The following is a 19,911-nucleotide window of genomic DNA, read 5'->3' as shown; positions in this document are numbered from 1 at the left end:
TCTGATGGTTGTGGCGTTTTCTCTTCTATTGTGTTAAGGCGGCGCCCTGTAGGATCTTTCACCACGGTGGCTTTCCTCCGTGACTCCTCAGCTACAGAGCTTTCCCCTTCTTTTTATGAGATTACAAACAAAGTCAAGGTGTTAAAAAATGGACAGAACTGGGGTTTGTCCATGTAGCGGAAATGCTTTCCGTTAGCTTTCCCTCGCACATCCAAGCTCCTTTCACGCACCAGCCCTACCCAGGCCGGATGCTCAGTGCCTGGTCTGTGTTCCTCACATTCAGCTATGTACTGTCTCGTTTGTACCTTTTATTCTTACTTTCTCCATTTCATTTGAAGGTTCTTCAGGGCTGAGATGTTTTAATTTCCTTCCTCCCCTGTAGTAGATTAGTAAACCTGTATCTTTAGGTAGAATTTCTACATGACACTGCTTACATATATTATTAACATTACCTATAACCTTGAAGTCTATTGTGATACCCTATGTAGTGAAGCTAGAATTTAGGAATTAAAAAATGCTTCTGTTTTTATGACCTTTAAAATTCACAGCTTTGGAGTAATGTATTCACATTATGTAGCACTCTAAGGTATCTTCTGCCAAGAGCACTCTCTCCTTTTACAGCTCTATCACCTCCAGACCAACAAGTGTCTGGTGGCCCAGGGCCGTCCAAGTCAGAAAGGAGGCCTGGTGGTGCTTAAAGCATGTGACTACAGTGACCCAAGTCAGGTGAGTCATGCATGCCTCTGGGCTCAGCCGGTCCTTGGAAAGTTTCCTTCAGTGAAGGGAACTTGGGGTGGTCCCTGAGGAGGGAGGGAGATTTGGAAGACCTTGGAGATTTTACTCTTGACTCTCCTTAGCTGACATGGTTTAAGTAAGGAATGACTTTGTGTGCTTTGTATATTTTTCCTACCTTTGCTCCTGTGTGTTAGAAGCATCCTTTGTACTCTGCAGTCACACAGCAGGTCCAAAGTGGCAAAGGAGGGGCACCTGGGTGGCTCAGTGGGTTAAGCCTCTGCCTTCGGCTCAGGTCATGATCTCAGGGTCCTGGGATCAAGCCCCACATCGGGATCTCTGCTCAGCGGGGGGGCCTGCTTCCCGCACCCCACCCTGTCTGCCTACTTGTGATCTGTCAGATAAATAAATAAATAATTTTTTTTTTTTTTTTTAAGTGGCAAAGGAAGGGCAGGCACATTACAGAGGAAATGAATTATTATCTTCAGTAGAGTTTTCTCTGAAATCCAGTTTCTCCTAGTTTTAGTAGTCCCATCAGAAGAAACCATAACAAAAAACAGTTTATTTCATTCACATAACCTGTTCTCACATAATCTTTCCAATGGTGTTAAAGTAGGCCTAAAAATAAGCTAAAAGCTTAGGTGAGTTTGGAACAGTAATTTCAGACTGACTTGTATCTGATGGAAGTCTAACCCCCGGTTGTGAAACCGCACACCTCTGCGGTCCGAGCACGTCACAGGGAGGGGATTTTCATTCCCACTTGCGTGCCGGGGATGGCCCCAGTCAGGACTAAAATGGTCAGACCACGTGTGTTCTCTGAAATGTCATAGAAGCCCCTCTATATCTAGGGAAGCTTGCAAAGGATGGAAGATGTCATCCACACTAGAAAATAGGATTTAGAAGGGGTTCTGTGCTGTGTCTGGGTCTGAGAGGTATCAGACTCCCGGACACCAAAGTGTCCAGCTGGACTGCTGCCTCGCTGGCCTTGGTTACATGAGACCACTGAGCTTTGTTCCAGAAAATGGGAGAAGTTTGAAGAAATGGAGTTACATGCGCCTATTTGTTGGGATCACGTAGATCTGTACTGATCCTGTAAACACCAGCCACATGGAGCTCTTTACATTTAATTAAAATGAAATAAATTATGTGTTTCCTCACGTTGGACAACACAGGTTATAAAACATGAGCATCGTTGCAGAAAGTTCTATTTTTAGAACTGTTCATGTTAATGGAGACAGCACACATAAATTTTGGGCCTGGAGGTAGAAATAACTAATGAGTAAAATAATTCAGAGATGAAAGTGTATTCCTTGTGGATTTAGTGAAGGTGCAGTTTGGAGAATAAGTTATTCCTCACTCTTGTCCCGTTCAGCCAGTTTTAGGTCTTTGTTTCTGAAAGATCTGCACAGAGATCTGTGCAGAGATCTGACAAAGATCAAAAGATCTTTGTCCTGAAAGATCTGCACATCTAAAGAAAAAACCCCGTTTCTGGGCCCTCCGAGGAAATCATCATCTCAGCCTAAATGCTGTGGTGATCTGGGGTTAGAGCAAAACTTTCCCGGGATGACGTGTGTATGGGCTCCTGCGTGCGCGGCCCAGCTGAGGCATGTGTGCGCGGACAGGCTGCGCCGCCTAGGGATGGGGAGCACCGCGGAACTGGGAGATGCTAGAACTAGAAAGGTCTCCTCCAGTCACGTGCTCAGTTAACTGAGTCAGTTAAATTCAAAGTTAACCACTGTTTTGGTTTCTTCCTGGGATTACACTTCCTGTTCTGTGTCTGTTCGTTCGTTCGTTCCATTTTCAGGTGGCGGAGCTGACGCTGCGCACACGTGACTCAAGGTTGCGGGTCTCTCCCTGCTTTCTGAGACATGTGGAGTAGCCCCGGTCTCCCCCCATGGATAGGTGACCCAGGGCACAGCCCAAATTTCAGATCTGAAGAGGACCTTGGAGTTTTCTGATCTTTGATTCTCTTCCTCAGATTTGGATTTATAATGAAGAGCACGAGTTGGTTTTAAATAACCTCCTTTGCCTGGATATGTCAGAAACTCGCTCGTCAGACCCACCACGACTCATGAAGTGCCACGGGTCGGGAGGATCCCAGCAGTGGACCTTCGGGGTGAGGAGCTTGCCGGGGAGGATGGGAGCGCGTGAGGAAGCAGGTGGAGCTAAGGGGGAGCGGGGCAGATGCCCTCCTAGTTTACCTGACAGAAAGTAGTTCTGAGTTTGTTGTATCATTAAATAAAGCATCGGAGCTAGTCCGCGTGTCTTCTGGATCTCTCTGTCTTCTCTACCACATTCTGGCAGCAAAGCCTTTTAAGTTAAAGCCAGGAATTGTGGGTATATTTTTCTTGCTACTTTTTTTCCAGAAGAGTAATCGGCTGTACCAGGTGTCAGTTGGACAGTGCCTGAGAGTGGTCGATCCACAGAGTCACAAAGGCTATGTTGCGATGGCGATCTGCGACGGCTCTTCCTCACAACAGTGGCATCTGGAAGGTTAAGCCCATGCGGCGGTCGGCATGGTAATTCATCAGGGTCCACCTCCGCTGTGCGCTGTGAGGCTTGAGAAGTTGCTGGTTACAGGAAAATCCCTGAAATGATTTCCTGATTAAGTAGAACCACTTTTGAGAGGATAAGACCCAGATATACTAGAGACTGGCGCACAGATGGTCATCAGAAAGTGAGGGAATCTGTTTTACCAAGACATTAACATCACTTCTGAGCTGCTAAGGAATTTCTTGCTGATGGTGAGAAATTAGGATACAATTTTAACTCTATAAAGGGTCAGGTTTGCACAGAGGACAAAGCCAGGCAATTGGCGTTTCTGTTCACACTTATTTATGCTTTTTAATCCCTTTAATAATGGAATGGCATTTTTCTGATCAAGAACTTGTCATGATTTCTTTTTTTAGAAGGACTTCACAGAAACACATTTTTTTTTCTTTTACTTATATTATCATGTCCTAAATAATTTTAAACAGACTGAATCTACATTACTTTTAACTTCAGAGGACCTCCTTTATAAGATTATATATTTAAGAGTCAGTTAACTATTATAAATTATTTTGATGAATTATGGTACTATTGACATTAAAATAAAGGGTCCTTTTGATGATTTATGTGGGACTTTTTGTCTGCTCTTTTTGTGTTGGGGTCTCTGATCTGCGTGCAGACCACCATGTGTGTATCACATGATGAGCGCGACACCTGGGTTCAGCTAGTGAGCCAGTAAGTGAGGTCGCAGCACCATTCCTTAGCTTGAACTGTGTGAACTTGATGTTTAAAGTCTATGAATTTGGATAGTTTCCACTAAAGCTGCCTGTGAATAATCCAGGTAGAGTTGCTAAGTAGGCATTTGGTACAGAGGTCAAGATCCATCCTCAGAAATCCGAATTCAGATTACTGATTCAGTTTCATTGCTGGTCATCGGTCTGTTCAAATTTTTTATTCCTGCTTCAGTTTTGGTAGGTTACGTGTTTCTAGCAGTTTGTCCCATTTCTTCTAAGATGTCTGATTTGTGGACATCTAGGTTTTCATAGTCTGTTACAGTTGTTACTTCTCCTCTTTCATTACTTTGTTAATTTGGGTCCTTTTTTTTTTTTTTAATGAGTGTGACTAGAGATTTATCAGTTTTTCAGAGAAACAGTTCCTGGTCTCATTGAGCTATTCTGTTGTTTTTTTTAGTTTCCATATCCTACATTTCTGATCTTTACTATTTCCTTCCTTCTGCTGTGTTTATTTCCTTTAGGTGTAAGGTTAGGTTTGAGGTTTTTCTTGCCTCTTGAGGTAGGCTTGTATTGCTGTATACTTCCCTCTTAGAAGCACTTCTGCTGCAACCTGAAGATTCTGGACTGTCGTCCATGTGATTTTTTTCTTCTTCAGTAGCATGTTCTGTAGCCTTCATGTATTTGGATTAACCTCCATGAAATTGAATCTGTAATCAAAAAACTCCCCCCAAAAGTGAAAGTCCGAGATGAGACAGCTTCACAGGCAAATTCTTCCAAACAGTTAAAGAAGAGTTAATACCTTTTCTCAAACTTTTATTCCAGAACATAGAAGAGGAAGGAGAACTACCAAACTCCTTCTGTGAGGCCAGTATCACTGTGATACCAAAACCAGATTAAAGACACCACAAAGAGAGAGAGCTATAAGCTAATATCTTGGATGAATACAGATGCAAAAAATCCTCAACAAAATATTAGCAAACCAAACCTAACAATACACTGAAACCTCCTACTCCCAATTCCAGGATGCAAGGGGGGGGTCAGTATTCACAAAACAGCAGAACCGTATTATCATTTCAGTAGATGCAGAAAACAGCACTGACAAACTATAACATCCATTCATGATAAAAACCCTCAACAGAGTAGGTCTAGAAGGAATATACCTTAACATAATCAAGGCCTTATATGACAAATCCACAGCTAACATCATACTCTGGTGAAAAACAGCTTTTCCCGTAAGGTCAGGAATAAGAGATGTCCACTCACTGCCTTTATTCACCATTAGTGCTGGAGTCCTCGCCACAGCAGTGAGACAACAACAAAATACAAGGCTTCTGAACTGGTGAGGGAAAAGTAAAACTCCCACTATTTGCAGAGGACATGATCGTATTTGGGCCCCCCAAAAACCACTAGAACTGAGAAATGAATTCAGTGAAGTCACATAATACAAAGTCAGTGTAGAGAAATCTGTTGCATTCCTAGACACTAAAAATGAAGCAGCAAAAAAAAATTAAAATCCCTTTTATAATTGCACCCAAAACAAAATATCTCATAATAAACTTAACTGAAGAGGTGAAAGGCCTATACTCTGAGAATTACAAAGAAATTCAAAACGACCCAAAGAAGTGGAAGAACAGCCGTGCTCCTGGACTGAAAGAACAAATCCTGTTAACATGTCTGCGCTGCCTGAAGCAGTGCATGGACCGAATGCAGCCCCTAGCAGAATAACAAAACCGTTTTTCATGAAACTAGAACAGACAGTCCTAAAATCTGTGTGGAATTGTCAAATACCCCAAATAGCCCAGGCAATCTTGAAAAAGAAAAAAACTGGAGGTATCACAATTCCAGATTTCAAGTTCTATTACAGAGTGGTAATAATTAAAACAATATGGTACTGGCACAAAAATAGATCAATAGAATAGAAAATTTAGAAATAAACCTGTAATTATATGATAAATTAGTCTTCAACAAAGAAAGAATAAATACAACAAGGGAGAAAGCAGAGAAACAGAAGAAACATTAACATTAAAGGTCAGAACACAAATGAAATAGAAAACAAAAATAGAAAAAAGCTGGATTAAGAACATCACTGAAATGAAATTTATAACAATATAACAAATTGGTGTTGGGAAAACTGGTCAGCTACAGGCAAAACAATGAAACTGGACCACTTTCACGATACACAAGAATCAAGTGGTTTAAAGACTGAAACGTCAGATCAAAAGCCATCAACATCCTTGGAAGTGAGCATAGGGTGCTTTCCCTGACATTGGTCATAGTAACATTTTGTAGATACAGCCTCCTAAGGGAATTAAAAGTAGAAAGAAATTTGGGGGAGTACATAAAAATAAAAGGCTTGTGCACAGCAAAAGAAATAATGTAGCTAAAAGACTTCTGAATGGGAAAAGATTTGAAAATGACATATCCAGTAAAGGGTATGTGTGAGAGTGAGTGAGTATGTGTGTGTGTGTGTCTCACAACATTCAAAAAACAATCCAATTAAAAATGAGTAGAAGACTGCCTTCAGACAGACATTCTTCCAAAGAAGACATCCAGATGGCCAACAGATGCATGAAAAGATGCTCAACACCACTCCTCGTTAAGGAAATGCAAATCAAAACTGCAGTGAGGTGTCCCTTCATACCTGTCAGAAAAGCTATACAGAAACACAAGAAACAACAAATGCTGGTGAGGCTGTGCTCCTGCACGGCTGGTGGGAAGGCAAGCTGGTGCAGCCAAACGATATGTGCTGCCGAAGTGAGCACACATATTTATCCATAAAAAAGAAAATGAAATCTTGCCATTTGTAACAGCATATAGAACTAGAGAATATAATGCTAAGTGAAATAAGTCAGTTAAATATAGTTTATGTTCTTGCTCACATGGAATTTAAAAACAATGAGCAGGGGCGCCTGGGTGGCTCAGTGGTTTAAGCCGCTGCCTTCGGCTCAGGTCATGATCTCAGGGTCCTGGGATTGAGTCCCGCATCGGGCTCTCTGCTCAGCAAGAAGCCTGCTTCCCTCTCTCTCTCTCTCTCTGCCTGCCTCTCCATCTACTGTCAAATAAATAAATTTAAATAAATAAATAAATACAAACAAACAATGAGCAAAGGCAAAAAAAAAAAAGGGCGGGGGGGGTGGAGACAAACCAAGAAGCAGACTCTTCATACAGAGAACAAACTGGTGATTACCGGAGGGGAGGTGGGGGGGGGGTTAAAAGTGCATTTACCACAATGAAAAAAAATACAAACTTAGGAATCATCTTTGCACCCTGTAGATGTCCAAATACAACGGGAGGTTCTTGCCACCAAAATTGCTTCTCAAAGGAGGCACAGTCTTCCAGGGTCCTTTTCTTAGTTGTTTTATCTTAAACCACAAAGCCCCATATTAGAAACCTGTTGGAGAATAATATATTCTATATATTTTATCTTTTGTCATTCACCTTCAAAGACCAGACGGTACATACAGAAAGCAAGATGGCATTAAGGATTTTCTGTGCTTATTTGAGAGAGACTGCACAAGCAAGGGTTTGGGGCGGGAGCAGAGGGAGAGGGAGAAGCAGACTCCCTGCTGAGCAGGAGCCCAATGTGGGGCTTGATCCCAGGGTCCTGGGATCATGATCTGATCTGAAGGCAGACGCTTTATCAACTGAACCACCCAGGTGCCCCCAAGAAATTCACTTTAAATATGAAGGCACAAATATGGTGAAATATGTGCAATGGGATGCTAATTAAAAAGTATCTGAGGTAGCTATATTAATGTCACACAAATTTTGAAGCAAAGACTATTACTAGGAATGGAAAGGAATGACCTAGTAATAAAGGAGTCCATTAATAGGAAATAATCCCAATGTTCTTATAACAAACTTCATAACAGAACTTCAAAGTATGTGCCACAAGGAGAAACAGTCTACAACTACTAGTAAAATTTCAACAAACCTCTCAATAACTGAGGAAATACACAGGCAGAAAAAAAAATCAGTAAGATATAGAAGACTTGACAATACTATCTACCAATTTGACATGATTAACAATTATGGAACATTCTACCTGACAAGACCAGACAGTATATGCTGCCTTTTCAATTACACTTGAAACATTTACCAAGATAGGTCATGTGCTGGGATATTAAGTCTCAATAAATTTATACAAATCCAACTTGTGCAAATTATATTAGAAACCAACAATAATATTAAGTCAATAACAACATACCTGGAAAATTTTCAAATATTTGAAAATCCACCAGTAACATACGTCCCAGAATCCTGTGGGTCAAAGTAGTTACAAAGCTATTTGAACTGACTGAAAGTGAAAACACAACCTACCAAAGACTGGAGGGTGCAGCTAAATCAGTACTTGGAGATTCTATAGCACTGAGTACGTTTATGAGAAAAGGATAAATCTTAGTATCAATTAAGCTTCCACCTTAAGAAAATAGAAAAAGGAAGGGCAAGTTAGAAGAGCAAAGAAGAAATACCAAATGTCAGAACACGAATGAATGAAATAGAAAACAAAAATAATGGAAACAATTAAAGCTGGGTTAAGAGCAGCGCTGAAACAAATGGAAAGATATTCCTTGCTTGCGGATTAGAAAAATACTGTTAAAATGTCCATATTACCCAAAGCAATCTATAGATTCCATGCAATCCTTATCAAAATGCCAGTAGCACTTTTTACAGAACTAAAATACCAGAATTTACAATGGAACCAGAAAGTCCCCAAAAAGCTAAAGGAATTTTGAGAACAACACTGGAGGTATCCGAGCAGAGTAAGAGTCCATACGTAAACCCATGCTTATGTGACCAACTGCTCTACAACAAAGACGAGAATATATAATGGGGAGAAGATGGCCCATTCAGATAAATCCTACTGGGAAAACCGGATAGCTTCATGCTAAACAATGACACACTTCATTCCATCATACCTAAAACTCAACTCAAAATGGATTAAAGACCTAAATGTGAGTCCTAAAGCCATTAAAACTCCTAGACGAGAACACAGACAGTAATGTCTTAGACATCAACTGTAGCGACGTATTTACAGATCTCTCCTGAGGAAGGGGAAGCCAAAGCAAAATAAACAGTTGGGGCTGCACCAAAATAAGCTTCTTGACAGCAAAGGCAATCAACAAAACAAACCTACCGCCTGGTAGATGATATTTTTAAATGGTACATCCAACAAGGAGTTAATATCCAAAATATGCCCAGATGTGTCACAGAATCACACTGAAAACACATACAACTGAACACACAAGACAGCGTGATCAAGCATGGGCAGAGAGGGGTGCCTGGCTGGCTCAGCTGGAAGAGCAAGCTCCTCGATCGTGGGGTCATGAGATCGAGCCGCACATTGGGTGTAGAGATTACCAGAAATGGGGGGTGGGGCGGGCATAGGACCTGAACTGACATTTTTCCAAAAACATACAAATGACTGACACATGAAGGGATGCTCAACATCACTCATCATGAGGGACATACAAATCAACAGCACACCCCACACCTGCCCAAGGCAAGAATCAGACAAGAACTAAGTCTTGGGAGGGGTGAAAACGCAGAGAAAGGACCTCTCATGCCCTGTTGGTGGGAATGTAAATGGGGGCGGCCACTGTGGTAAACAGTATGGAGGTGCCTCAAAATATTAAAACTAGAAATGCCATGTGATCTAGTAATTCCAATTCTGGGTATTTACCAAAAGAAAACAAAATACTAATTCAAAAAGATACAATCTATGTTTACTGCAGTATTATTATGTACAATACCCAAGACATGGAAGCAGCCCAGGCGTCCATTGACAGACGAAGGGATGACGATGCGTGCACGTACACAACAGAACAGTGCTCGGCCATAAAACAAATGAGATCTTTCCATTTGTGACAGCATGGATGGTCCTAGAGGGTATTACACTAAGTGACATAAATCTGAGATAACAAATGATTTCACTTTAATGTGCAGCAGAAGACAAAATGAACGAAGCAGAAACAGACCCATAACCAAACAGATCAAGTGGTTGCCGGAAAGGGGGGGGGTTGGAGGGGGTGAACGAAGCGGATGGGGGGTGTGGGAGGAACAGGGTTTGAGTTATAGAACGAGTGAGTCACGAGGATGAAAAGCACAGCACAAGGGAGTCCAGCCAGTGCAACTGTGACAGCGTTTCCGGGTCACAGGGCTGCGGGCGCAGCAAGCGGAGTCCAACGTCCAGACCTATACGGTCCACCGGGTTGCATACCTGTGACAGCGCTGCGCGTCTGCAGCAATGCAGGTTAAAAAACAGAAGTATCGGGGGAGGAGTCAAGATGGCGGAGAAGTCGCAGCTGAGACATCAGGTAGAAGGAGATCAGCTGGATAGCTTATCTAACCATTGGGAACACCTACAAATCCAATGGGAAATTGAAGAGAAGAAGAGCAACAATTCTAGGAACAAAATCGACCACTTTCCGAAAAGTAGAGCCTGCGGAGAAGTGAATCCAAAGCCACGGGAAGATAGACCATGGGGGGAGGGGCCAGCGCCCGGCAAGCTGCGGAGCAACGGAGCACAAAACCGGGACTTTTAAAAGTCTGCTCTGCTGAGGGACGTGGCTCCAGAGGCTAAACCTGAGTGAAGCCCACGCGGGGTCGGTGTGGTCTCAGATCCGGGAGGGTCACAGAAGGTCCGGGGGGGTGTTTGAGTGTCACAGAGCTCACAGGTATTGGACCTGGGGAAGCCGACTAGAGACAGAGCCCAGTGAGCTCTGAGCTCAGAGTTACCTTGAACCGGTTGCAGGCTCGGGAGCTCAGAGCGGCTGGAGGCCACGGAGATGGAAGCGACTGGGCGCTTTTCTCCAAGTGCGACCAGAAGCCAGGGAGACGGGAGAGATTGAGCGCTATTCTCTGAGGGTGCACTGAGGAGTGGGGCCCTGGACTCTCGGCTCCTCCAGGCCAGAGACCAGGAGGCCGCTATCTTCATTCCTGTCCTCTGGAACTCTACGGAAAGCACTCAGGGAACAAAAGCTCCCGAAAGGGAACCGGAGCGGATTACTCAGCCCAGCCCCTGGTAAGGGCAGCGCAATTCCGCCTGGAGCAAAGACACTTGAGAATCACTACACCAGGCCCCTCCCCCAGAAGATCAACAGAAATCCAGCCAAGACCAACTCCACTCACCAAGGAGAACAGTGGAATTCCAGAGGAGGAGAAAGCAAATCTTGACAAAATGACAAGACGGAAAAACTCACCCTTAAAAAAAAGAACAAGAAGCAGTACCGAAGGCTGGGGACCTAATCAATACAGACACTGGTAACTAGAGTTCAGAATGACGATTCTCAAGGTTCTACCCGAGCTCAAAAAAGGCATAGAAGATATTAGAGAAACCCTCTCCGGAGAGATAAAAGCCCTTTCTGGAGAAATAAAAGAATTAAAATCTAACCAAGTTGAAGTTTAAAAAAGCTATTAATGAGGTGCAATCAAAAATGGAAACTCTTACTGCTAGGATAAATGAGGCAGAAGAAAGAATTACTGACATAGAAGACCAAATGACAGAGAATAAAGAAGCTGAGCAAAAGAGAGACAAACAAATACTGGACCACGAGGAGAGAATTCGAGAGATAAGTGACACCACAAGACGACACAACATTAGAATAATTGGGATTCCAGAAGAAGAAGAAAGAGGGGAGCAGAAGGTATATTGGAGAGAATTATTATAGAGAATTTCCCTAATATGGCAAAGGGAACAAACATCAAAATCCAGGAGATGCTAAGAACGCCCCCAAAATCAATAAAAATAGGTCCACACCCCATCACCTGATAGTAAAATTTACAAGTCTTAGCAACAAAGAAAAAATCCTGAAAGCAGCCCGGGAAAAGAAGTCTATAACATACAAGGCTAAAAACATTAGATTGGCAGTGGACCTATCCACAGAGACCTGGCAGGCCAGAAAGAACTGGCATGATATATTCAGAGCACTAAATGAGAAAAACATGCAGCCAAGAATAGTATATCCAGCTAGGCTATCACTGAAAATAGAAGGAGAGATAAAAAGCTTCCAGGACAAACAAAAACTGAAAGAATTTGCAAACACCAAACCAGCTCTACAGGAAATATTGAAAGGGGTCCTCTAAGCAAAGAGAGATCCTAAAAGTAGTAGATCAGAAAGAAACAGAGACAATATACAGTAACAGTCACCTTACAGGCAATACAATGGCACTAAATTCTTATCTCTCAATAGTTACCCTGAATGTTAATGGGCTAAATGCCCCAATCAAAAGACACAGGGTATCAGAATGGATTAAAAAAAAAAAAAAAACCATCAGTATGTTGCCTACAAGAAACTCATTTTAGACCCAAAGAGACCTCCAGATTTAAAGTGAGGGGGTGGAAAACAATGTACCATGCTAATGGACATCAGAAGAAAGCTGGGGTGGCAATCCTTATATCAGATCAATTAGATTTTAAGCCAAAGACTATAATAAGAGATGAGGAAGAACACTACATCATACTCAAAGGGTCTGTCCAACAAGAAAACCTAACAATTTTAAATATCTATGCCCCTAACATGGAAGCAGCCAACTATATAAACCAATTAATAACAAAATCAAAGAAATACATCGACAATAATATAATAGTAGGGGACCTTAACACTCCCCTCACTAAAATGGACAGATATCTAAGCAAAAGATCAACAAGGAAATAAAGGCCTTAAATGACACACTGGAACAGATGGACATCACAGATATATTCAGAACATTCCATCCCAAAGCAACAGAATATACATTCTTGTCTAGTGCACATGGAACATTCTCCAGAATAGATCACATCCTGGGTCATAAATCAGATCTCAACTGGTATCAAAAGATTGGGATCATTCCCTGCATATTTTCGGACCACAATGCTCTGAAGCTAGAACTCAATCACAAGAGGAAATTTGGAAAGAACCCAAATACATGGAGACTAAACAGCATCCTTCTAAAAAATGAATGGGTCAACAACGAAATTAAAGAAGAATTGAAAATATTCATGGAAAAAAATGATAATGAAAACACAACAGTTCAAAATCTGTGGGACACAACAAAGGCAGTCCTTAGAGGAAAATATATAGCGGTACAAGCCTTTCTCAAGAAACAAGAAAGGTCTCAAATACACAACCTAACCCTACACCTAAAGGAGCTGGAGAAAGAACAACAAAGAAAGCCTAAACCCAGCAGGAGAAGAGAAATCATAAAGATCAGAGCAGAAATCAATGAAATAGAAACTAAAAAACAATAGAACAAATCAAAGAAACTAGGAGCTGTTTCTTTGAAAGAATAAGATTGATAAACCCCTGATCAGACTTATCAAAAAGAAAAGAGAAAGGACCCAAATAAATAAAATCATGAATGAAAAGAGGAGAGATCACAACCAACACCAAAGAAATACAAACAATTATAAGAACATACTATGAGCAACTCTACGCCAACAAATTCGACAATCTGGAAGAAATGGATACATTTCTAGAGACATATAAACTACCACAACTGAACCAGGAAGAAACAGAAAACCTGAACAGACCCATAACCAGTAAGGAGACTGAAGCAGTCATCAAAAATCTCCAAACAAATAAAAGTACAGGGCCAGACGGCTTCCCAGGGGAATTCTACCAAACATTTAAAGAAGAATTAATTCCTATTCTCCTGAAAATGTTCTAAAAAATAGAAATGGAAGGAAAACTTCCAAACTCATTGTATGAGGCCGGCATCACCTTGATCCCCAAACCAGACAAGAATCCCATCAAAAAAGAGAATTACAGACCAATATCCTTGATGAACACAGATGCGAAAATTCTCACCAAAATACTGGCCAGTATGATCCAACAGTACATTAAAAGGATTATTCACCAAGACCAAGTGGGATTCATTCCAGGGCTGCAAGGTTGGTTCAACATCCACAAATCAATCCATGTGATATAATACATTAATAAAAGAAAGAATAAGAACCATATGATACTCTCAATAGATGCTGAAAAAGCATTTGACAAAGTGCAGCATCCCTTCCTGATTAAAACTCTTCAAAGCATAGGGATGGAGGGCACATACCTCAATATCATCAAAGCCATCTATGAAAAACCCACTGCAAATATCATTCTCAATGGAGAAAAACTGAAAGCTTTTCTGCTAAGGTCAGGAACATGGCAAGGATGTCTGTTATCACCACTGCTGTTCAACATAGTACTAGAAGTCCTACCCTCAGCAATCAGACAACAAAAAGAAATTAAAAGCATCCAAATTGGCAAAGAAAAAGTCAAACTATCACTCTTTGCAGGTGATATGATACTAAATGTGGAAAACCCAAAAGACTCCATTCCAAAACTGCTAGAACTTGTACAGGAATTCAGTAAAGTGTCAGGATATAAAGTCAGTGCACAGAAATAAGTTGCATTTCTTTACGCCAACAACAAGACAGAAGAAAGAGAAATTAAGGAGTCAGTCCCATTTACAATTGCACCCAAAACCATAAGATACCTAGGAATAAACCTAACCAAAGAGGCACAGAATCTATACTCAGAAAACTATAAAGTACTCATGAAAGAAATTGAGGAAGACACAAAGAAATGGAAAAATGTTCCATGCTTATGGACTGGAAGAACAAATATTGTGAAAATGTCTATGCTACCTCAAGCAATCTACACATTTAATGCAATTCCTATCAAAATCCCATCCATTTTTTTCAAAGAAATAGAACAAACAATCGTAGAATTTATATGGAACCAGAAAAGACCTCGAATAGCCAAAGGAATATTGAAAAAGAAAGCCAAAGTTGGTGGCATCACAATTCCAGACTTCAAGCTCTATTACAAAGCTATCATCATCAAGACAGCATGGTACTGGCACAAAAACAGACACATCGATCAATGGAACAGAATAGAGAGCCCAGAAATAGACCCTCAACTCTATGGTCAACTAATCTTCGACAAAGCAGGGAGGAATGTCCAATGGAAAAGAGACAGCCTCTTCAACAAATGTGCTGGGAAAATTGGACAGCCACATGCAGAAAAATGAATTTGGACTATTTCCTTACACCACACACAAAAATAGACTCTAAATGGATGAAGGACCTCAATGTGAGACAGGAATCCATCAAAATCCTTGAGGAGAACACAGGCAGCAACCTCTTTGACCTCAGCCGCAGCAACTTCTTCCTAGGAACATCACCACAGACAACAGAAACAGGGGCAAAAATGAACAATTGGGATTTCATCAAGATCAAAAACTTTTGCACAGCCAAGGGAACAGTTAACAAAACCAAAAGACAACTGAGAGAATGGGGGAAGATATTTGCAAGCGACATATCAGATAAGGGGCTAGTATCCAAAATCTATAAAGAGCTTAGCAAACTCAACACCCAAATAACAAATAATCCAATCATGAAATGGGCAGAAGACATGAACACACACTTCTGCAAAGAAGACATCCAGATGGCCAACAGACATATGAAAAAGTGCTCCACATCACTGGGCATCAGGGAAATACAAATCAAAACCACAATGAGATACCACCTTACACCAGTCAGAATGGCTAAAATTAACAAGTCAAGAAGTGACAGATGCTGGCGAGGATGCGGAGAGAGGGGAACCCTCCTACACTGTTGGTGGGAATACAAGCTGGTGCAACCACTCTGGAAAACAGTGTGGAGTTTTCTCGAAAAACAGAAAATAGAGCTACCCTATGACCCAGCGATTGCACTACTGGGTATATATCCTAAAGATACAAACATGGTGCTCTGAAAGGGCACGTGCACCCAAATGTTTATAGCAGAAACGTCCACAATAGCCAAACTATGAAAAGAACCTAGATGTCCATCAACAGATGAATGGATAAGGAAGATGTGGTATATGTACACAACCGAATACTACGCAGCCATCAAAAGAAATCTTCCCATTTGTGACGACGTGGATGGAACTGGAGGGTATTGTGCTGAGTGAAGTAAGTCAAGTGGAGAAAGACAACTATCATATGATCTCCCTGATACGAGGAAGTGGAGATACAATGTGGGGGTCTGGGGGGGTAGGAAAAGATAAAAATGAAAGAAGGTGGGATTGGGAGGGACACAAACCATAAAAGACTCAATCTCAAAAAACAGCCCGAGGATTGCTGGGGGGAGGGGGAGGGAGAGGGGGGTGGGGATATGGACACGGGGGAGGGTATGTGCTGTGGTGCGTGCTGTGAAGTGTGTAAACCTGGCGACTCACAGACCTGTACCCCGGGGGATAAAAATACATTATATGTTTATTTAAAAAATTAAAAGTATCGATAAAGCTGATAGACCTGTGACGAGAAACAGAAACAGACATGAGCTCTGCGCTGCAGAGGGAGGTCAGCTCGCGCGGGCGGGGGCACGGGCCGGCGCGGCGGCTTCTTCCGGAGCACACGGCCCCCCGCGGCCCGCAGGATTCCCGGCCCCGGCCCTGGCCCCGCAGCCGCAGCCTCGTCCACACGCAACTGCGCGCGGGTTCGGAGCCGCCGGAGGCCTCAGCGCGGCGCCGGGCCGCGTGCGGACACCCGCCGGCAGGCGAGCAGGCGCTTCCGAGCCGGGAGGCGGCGACGGACGAGCCGCGGCGGGGCCCGGGGCGCTCTTCGGCGCGGATCACTCAGGGCCGGAAACCGCGTGAGGCGCCGCCGCCGCCGCCGCCGCCCGACACACTCCGGAAAGGCAGCGCCGCGGAGCCCGGAGCCCGCGGGCGGCGGCGGACCGAGGAGGAAGCAGAGAGCTGTCGGTCCTCGGAACTGCCGCGCGACACCAAGTGCGCGACACCGCGCGTCAGGGCCGCGGGACACACGCCGAGACGGACGACGCCGAGTCTGGGCTGCGGGGGACACCGGCGCGTCCGCGCAGAGCGCCGGGCTGCCGGGGCCGCGCGTCCGGCCCACCCGCCCCGTCTGGCGGCTCCGCGACGGCGACGGCCGCGTTCAGCCGGCGAGCCCGACGCCTCCCACAAAGCGGATCCCAGGAAACAAGGCGCTTCTGCCGAGAAGCGGACACCCGAAGAGCCCGAGAGCTTCCCAGTGCATTGAACCTGCGGCTCAAAAACCTCCCCACAGAGGAGAACTCCAGGCACAGACGGATTCGCAAACGAATTCCATCAGACACTGGAGAAAAAATTACACCAATAAAACACAACCGCTTCTGGAAAATTTTGTCAATTTTTGATATTATAAGCAAGGCTTAACTATTCATTCAGAAGCAGTACACGGTAAGACTTCAGACCAGCATCCTTCATGCATATAGAAGCGCAACTTCCTTATAAAATACTAGCAAAGCAAATCCAGCAATGTGTAAAAAGGATAATACATTATCAACAAAAGGGTTTTATCCCAGTGTATAAGGTTCCTTCAACATTAGACAATTTAGTTTATGATGTTAATATGGAAGAAAAGGCATGATCACGCAGAAAAAAATATTTGACGGATTCAACACTCATCTACAACAAGAACTCAGTAAAGCAGGAATGGCAGGAAAAGTCCTCAGCCTGATAACGGGCATCTATAAGAAAAAAAAGACTGGGTTTGGAACAAGGCGAGAATGCCTATACTTATGACTTCCATTCAACACTAGCGGTGAAGGCCTTAGTCAGCGCAGTAAGCAACTCAATAAAAGGTATATTCATTGGAAAAATAAAAGTGCATTTGCAGACCATAATTGAAATTAGAAAATCACAAGGAATTTTCAAAAATACTACTAGACACAGTAAGGGAGTTTATCAAGAGCACAAAATAAAAGGTAAATATAAAAATGAATTGTACCTCTATAGAACCGATTTAGAATGGAAAATAATGGTATTGCAGTTTACAATAGATAAAAAACATGAAAGTGTAAGACTTATGCAATGGAATGCACAAAATATTGCTGAAAGAAAACCCAACTAGAGAACTATATACTATATTCATGGACCAGAAAATATCCTTAGGATGTTAATTCTCCCAAAGTTTGATCTACAAAATGCCTACAATCCTAGCAGGCTTTTTGTAGAAGTTCACAGCCTCATTTTAAATTTACATGGAAATGTACCTAAGAGAGGCCAAAATAAATTTGAAAGAATAAATTTGTAAAGAGTAAGACTGGAGGCCTTGCACTAGAATTCAAGACTCACAGTGACATTGGCTTATGGATAATGAGTGACTGGTAGAACAAGGATCCATCAACATAAGGGGCACCTGGGGGTGGCTCAGTTGCTTGTGTCTGATTCTTGGTTTCAGCTCAGATCATGATCTCAGGGTTGTCGGATGTGGCCCATGTTGGGCCCTGTGCTCAGTGTAGAATCTGCTTGAGATTCTCTCCTCCAACCCCCTAAGATAAAAATCTAAACAACAACAACAACAACACTGAATATGGGCAATTTTTTTTAAAGCAGCCATGGAAAAATACAACAAATGGCGCTGTAAGAATTACATATACTTGTGGACAGAAATGAAATCTGACCCTACTTTACACCCTACACGAAGACTGCGTGATGATGAGCCACAGACCAAAACAGAAACAAACCGTAGCGCTTCCAGAAGAAACTGAAGATGATCTTCGTGACTTTAGGGTAGGCAAAGATTTCTTAATGCATTGAAAGGACTAGTCATAAAGGATTAAGGAATTGGACTTGATCAAAATAAAAAGCTTCTGCTCAAGACAACATTGGTGGGAAAGGTAAGCAACACAACCGTAACCAGAGTGTATGAATGTCCTTTTAAAATTCAATTAAAAAACGCCAATTTTTAAAATGGGCAAACTACTTGAGTAGACCATTTGCCAAAACTCTGTAAATGGCTCAGCGTGTGAAAAGGTGTTCTGTGCCGTAGTCATGAGGGAAACACAGGATAAAACACAGACACCCCTTCCCGCCCATTAAAATGGCCACGGGGGAGCCCGGGGGAGTGACAGGGAAGGCTGTCGCAGCGCATGTCCGATGAGACACCAAAACCCAAGGATGCATCGCGAGGTAGTCCCGATCTCGAAAACAGCGGGGTTAGGCCAGCGGCCGTAAGACATGGGTCACCGGCGCCCGTGGGGCCACAGGAGGAGCCAGGAGCAGAGCACGCGGCCGATCCGAGCACCAGAACAGGGCGGCGACGGGCTTTCCCCGGAACACGGTGGCACACGGTGGCGCACGGTGGCAGATGCGCACGGCAGGCAGCCGCACGGGATCTCCGGGCTCCCCGGGGATGCGGCAGCGCCTCTGGACGCGTGACGCTGCTGCCGGGACTTTTGGGTCGGGGCCCGGAGCCCGGAGGAGCCGCTTCGAATCAAGGCTAAGCCGGGCAGGGCTGACGGAGAGAGAGGAGGGGTGAAGCTCGGCGCGCGAGGGAGGGAATTAGGGTCTCACAAGCCAAGGCTCCTGGAGAAGCTTCTGAGCCGCACCTACAAGGTCGGGAAAACGTCAGGCCCCGGCAAAGGAGCAGCCGCCGCGGTCCCGGTCCAATCCCACACGGAGCCACTGGACGCGGGGGACGCGCCGGCGAGGAAGACCCCGTCGGTGGCCTCCCTGCCGCGTGGGAAAACCCGGCCCTGCCCCGGCCCCGGCCCGTGAGCCTCGCGGCACCCCGGCGTGCGGAGGTTCCTCCCGACGGCGGTTCCTGGGGCGCCCGCGGGTCTCCGCACGAGGCTGCCGCGGCCCAGGGACAGCGTTGGGCGGGGGGCCGGGGCTCGGTCCCAAGCATGGTCCCGCGCTCCGCCCCGCGCTCGGTCCCACGCTCGGTCCCGCGCTCCGCCCCACGGTCGGTCACACGCCCCGCGCTCCGCCCCGCGCTCCGCCCCGCGCTCCGCCCCGCGCTCCGCCCCGCGCTCCGGCCACCACCGCTCCTTCCCTCCTTTCACAGACACCACGTGACAGGAAAGGACAGTTTAAGGCAGAGCCTGACCCCTCAGAAGTGCGACGGGGCTCAAGCAGGCGTTCGAAATTTTAAAAATTAGTTGAGAAATGAATAAAAAGAAACATGGGATGAAGGAACATGACATACATAATGCCTTGAA

General features: G+C 44.1%; 1 protein-coding gene across 2 annotated transcripts in view; it reads left to right on the top strand.

The window, feature by feature from the left end:
• GALNT11 (polypeptide N-acetylgalactosaminyltransferase 11) overlaps nt 1–3,848 on the top strand; it is a 53,402-nt gene extending 49,554 nt beyond the window's left edge. For both annotated transcript variants that reach the window (XM_032304564.1, XM_032304565.1), the window contains 3 exons: nt 622–726; nt 2,711–2,848; nt 3,099–3,848. In XM_032304564.1, coding sequence (XP_032160455.1) covers nt 622–726; nt 2,711–2,848; nt 3,099–3,230 — 375 coding nt within the window. In that variant the 3' untranslated portion in view covers nt 3,231–3,848. The remainder of the gene's footprint in view (nt 1–621; nt 727–2,710; nt 2,849–3,098) is intronic.
• Nucleotides 3,849–19,911: the final 16,063 nt, after the last annotated feature.

This window comes from Mustela erminea, chromosome 11, assembly GCF_009829155.1.
Source record: "Mustela erminea isolate mMusErm1 chromosome 11, mMusErm1.Pri, whole genome shotgun sequence".
Lineage (NCBI taxonomy): Eukaryota > Metazoa > Chordata > Mammalia > Carnivora > Mustelidae > Mustela > Mustela erminea.
This window is presented reverse-complemented; position numbering and strand designations above follow the sequence as displayed.